The following is a 3,173-nucleotide window of genomic DNA, read 5'->3' as shown; positions in this document are numbered from 1 at the left end:
TGCATGTACAGGACTGCACTGTTAGTACTGCTTTACACACAAATGATTTCATACAACAGTGGTTCTCAAATGGTGGGAAGGGACCCCCAAACAGTTGCTCAAGGGATGTATAAGATTTGGGAGACCCTGATCCCTACCCCTACTCCTCTTTTATGTTTAAACTTTACACATGCATTGTGTTAAATATTTAATTTACTTAAATAAACTGTTCTAATTTGAACAGTGTTATTTCCTTACAAAATGTTAAAATATTAAAATACATAAATGTGCAAATGAAAATACGCACACTAAATGAACAAAATGTTTTTATTCATATACTACATTGAGTGGTGTGTGTGTGTGGGTGTGTGTGTGTGTGTGACATCAGCATGTAGAAGTCAAGGGGGGTCCCAAACGTAAAAGGTTTGAGTACCACAAAGCAACAGGATAGATCTTTCGAGAAGTGGTTTTTAACTTTAAGAAGACCCAGTACTAGCAAAGCTCTGGTGCCACAACAAACTACAATGCCCAGAATTCCATAGCACTGAACCATGGCAGTTGAAGTAGTGTCAAACCAGAATATTTCTGCAGTGTGAATGCAGCCTCAGCTAGGTGTGATGAAGGAATGCAGCTGTGCTCCTTCCAAGGAGCTCTTTCCAAACTTTCTATGCACAGAATTGCATTGCCTCAGGTCAGGCAATCGCCTCCCTCTCTTCTTTGGGAAAGGGGACTTTCCTAGACCACTTATTCTGACTCTGCCTTTCACAGCTTAAAACAAGAAACAAATTAACTCTGGGTGGGTAGGTGGGTTAAGACTTCTGTTGTTGTTGTTGTTGTTGTTGTGTGCCTTCAAGTCATTTCTGACTCATAGACTGCATCCACAGTGCAGAAATAATTTGGTTTGACGATGCTATCGAATTCTGGGAACTGTAGTTTTGTGAGACATTTAGCATTCTCTGTCAGAAAGCTCTGGTGCCACAGCAAACTATTACTCCCAGGATTCCACAGCATGGAGCCATGGCAGTTAAAGTGGTGTCAAATCAGATTATTTCTGCAGTATGGATGCAGTCCCAGTGATCCTAAGGCGAACCTATCCCAGTGTTTTCTTGGCAAGATTTGTTCAGAGGGGGTTCGCCATTGCCATCCTCTGAGACTGAGAGTCTGACTTGTCCAAGGTGAGTTTTTACATGGTCCAGCCAGGATTTGAACCCTGTGCTCTCAGAGTCCTGGAAGTCCAAGGCTCCAACCACCCTTGCAAGAAGCCAATGAATCAATGAATTGAATCAGATTAGATCAATCCATTTTAGAGTGTTTTAAAGTGGTGTATTGAACTTTTTGTAGAATGTGTTATAGAAGCCGCCTTGGTTCCCGGCTGGAAACAAAGGCGGCATTTAAATAAAGTAAATAAATAAAGAGAAATTATAGTACCTAACTGCAACTGAAACAAAAATAATTGCTTGGGTTTGTGAAAATGTCGCTTTCCTGCCACAGGGTGAGGCAGTGACGGAGGCCCCCCAAAAGTACTCTGAGCCTCGGACTCTGGGAGGACCCCGATTAAAAATCCACTTTGGGCAGAGTCACACTCTCTCAGCCTCAGAGGGGAACCAGAGCAAACACCCCCCAAGAAACATGCGCAGGAAATCCTAGGACACCAAGGGTTGATTCTCATCTCAGCCATGGCCAGGAAACCTGCCTTGGGCAGTGTCACACTCTCTCAGCCTCAGAGAAAAGCAAGAGCAAACCTTCCCCCTTGTGATGAAACTTGTCCAGAAAAGGGATGTATTAAAACAAAGGACAGTACAGTACTTGCCCATAGACAATCATTGGAGAACACCTGCCCATAGAGATACATACGTGCTTCTAGAGAAACGCGGGAGAATACTTACCCAGGCATAGGGAAACATAGGGGATTGCTTGCCCATACTTGCCTATAGTTTCCCTATGGGTAAATATTCTCCAGTGTTTCCCTATGGGCAAGTATTCCTCAATGATTCCCTATGGGCAAGTACAGTATTCCTCAGTGTTTCATGGGGATTACTTGCCCATAGGGAATCATTGAGGATTACTTGCCCATAGGGAATCATTGAGGAATACTTGCCCATAGGAAATCATGGGCTCGATTCCAATCCCTGCCTGGAAGCCCTCCCCGGGCGGGGAGTCACACTCTCTCAGCCTCAGAGCGAGGGCAAAGTCTTTGGGGCCCCTTCTCCCTGAGGGCCCTCACCTTTGATGCTGATGCCGAGCCCCCCCGACCTCCTGCTTGACGATCCGCACCGTCCTCTTGACGTTGGCGAGGGCGTCCGGGACGAAGAGGGCGCCGGGGGAATGCTCCCCGCCGCCATTCACTTGCTGCTGCTGCTGCTGCTGCTGCTGAAGGGAGAGCGGCGTCTCCTCCTCGGGCGCCTCGGCGGGGCCTTTGCCGCCGGGGGGCGCCACGCTGAGGGCGCCCTCGGAGAGGGAGGCTAGCACCCGGAGCCACTGCTCGCCCCCCGCCGCCCTCAGCTCCAGCAAGCCGCTCTTGGGCGCCTGACGCCCCGACGCCATTTTCAGAGCATTCCTCGCCTCAGCGGCCGCGGCTGCTGCCTCTCCCTCTTCCTCTCCTCCTCCTGGTCTCTCCCGGCCGGAGGGGCGGCCGAAGGAACCCCCGGCCCTGCTGCCACCGTCCGAGGCTTTCCCGCCCACGGTGCCGCCCCTGTCGGCGAAGAGGAGGAGGAGGAGGCAGCTCAGGGAAGGCGGCCTCCGCCTCCCCCTCCTCCTCCTCCTTTCCTCCTCCTCTCTGAGGGAACACCGGCTCAGACTCATCGCTGGAGCTCTGTTTCTCCACACAAAGTGGAAAAGGAGAAGGAGAGCCTCGTCGTCGTGAAGGAGCCAGCAGCAGCCCTCCTCCTCCTCCTCCTCCTCCTCGCCTTGGGCTTCTTCTGACACACTCTCTCTCTCTCTCTCTCCATGGAAACCCACCACAGTCACACTCTCTCAGCCTCAGAGGAAGGCCAGGGCAACACACACACACACACACACACACACACACACACACACACACACAACTGGACCAGAAAAGCCTTGAGCTGCCCTCAGCAACAACTCCCCTGCTCCTCCTCACTTTGGGTGTCCATCACACACTCCCTCCTCATGGACATGCACACTCTCTCAGTCAGTGTGAGGTTTCCATGAGAGAGTGTGATAGAAACCTTAGG

The 3,173-nt window shown here is 50.5% G+C and overlaps 1 protein-coding gene across 1 annotated transcript in view; it reads right to left on the bottom strand.

The window, feature by feature from the left end:
• The window catches only part of SNTA1 (syntrophin alpha 1), a 103,077-nt gene extending 100,269 nt beyond the window's left edge, over nucleotides 1-2,808 (bottom strand). Inside the window, 2 exon segments of the mRNA XM_042461861.1 lie at nucleotides 2,204-2,231; nucleotides 2,233-2,808. Of these exon segments, the coding sequence (XP_042317795.1) occupies nucleotides 2,204-2,231; nucleotides 2,233-2,781 (577 nt within the window). The 5' untranslated portion in view covers nucleotides 2,782-2,808.
• Between the last annotated feature and the right edge of the window lie 365 nt (nucleotides 2,809-3,173).

The sequence above is a fragment of the Sceloporus undulatus genome, chromosome 4 (genome assembly GCF_019175285.1).
Source record: "Sceloporus undulatus isolate JIND9_A2432 ecotype Alabama chromosome 4, SceUnd_v1.1, whole genome shotgun sequence".
Lineage (NCBI taxonomy): Eukaryota > Metazoa > Chordata > Lepidosauria > Squamata > Phrynosomatidae > Sceloporus > Sceloporus undulatus.
This window is presented reverse-complemented; position numbering and strand designations above follow the sequence as displayed.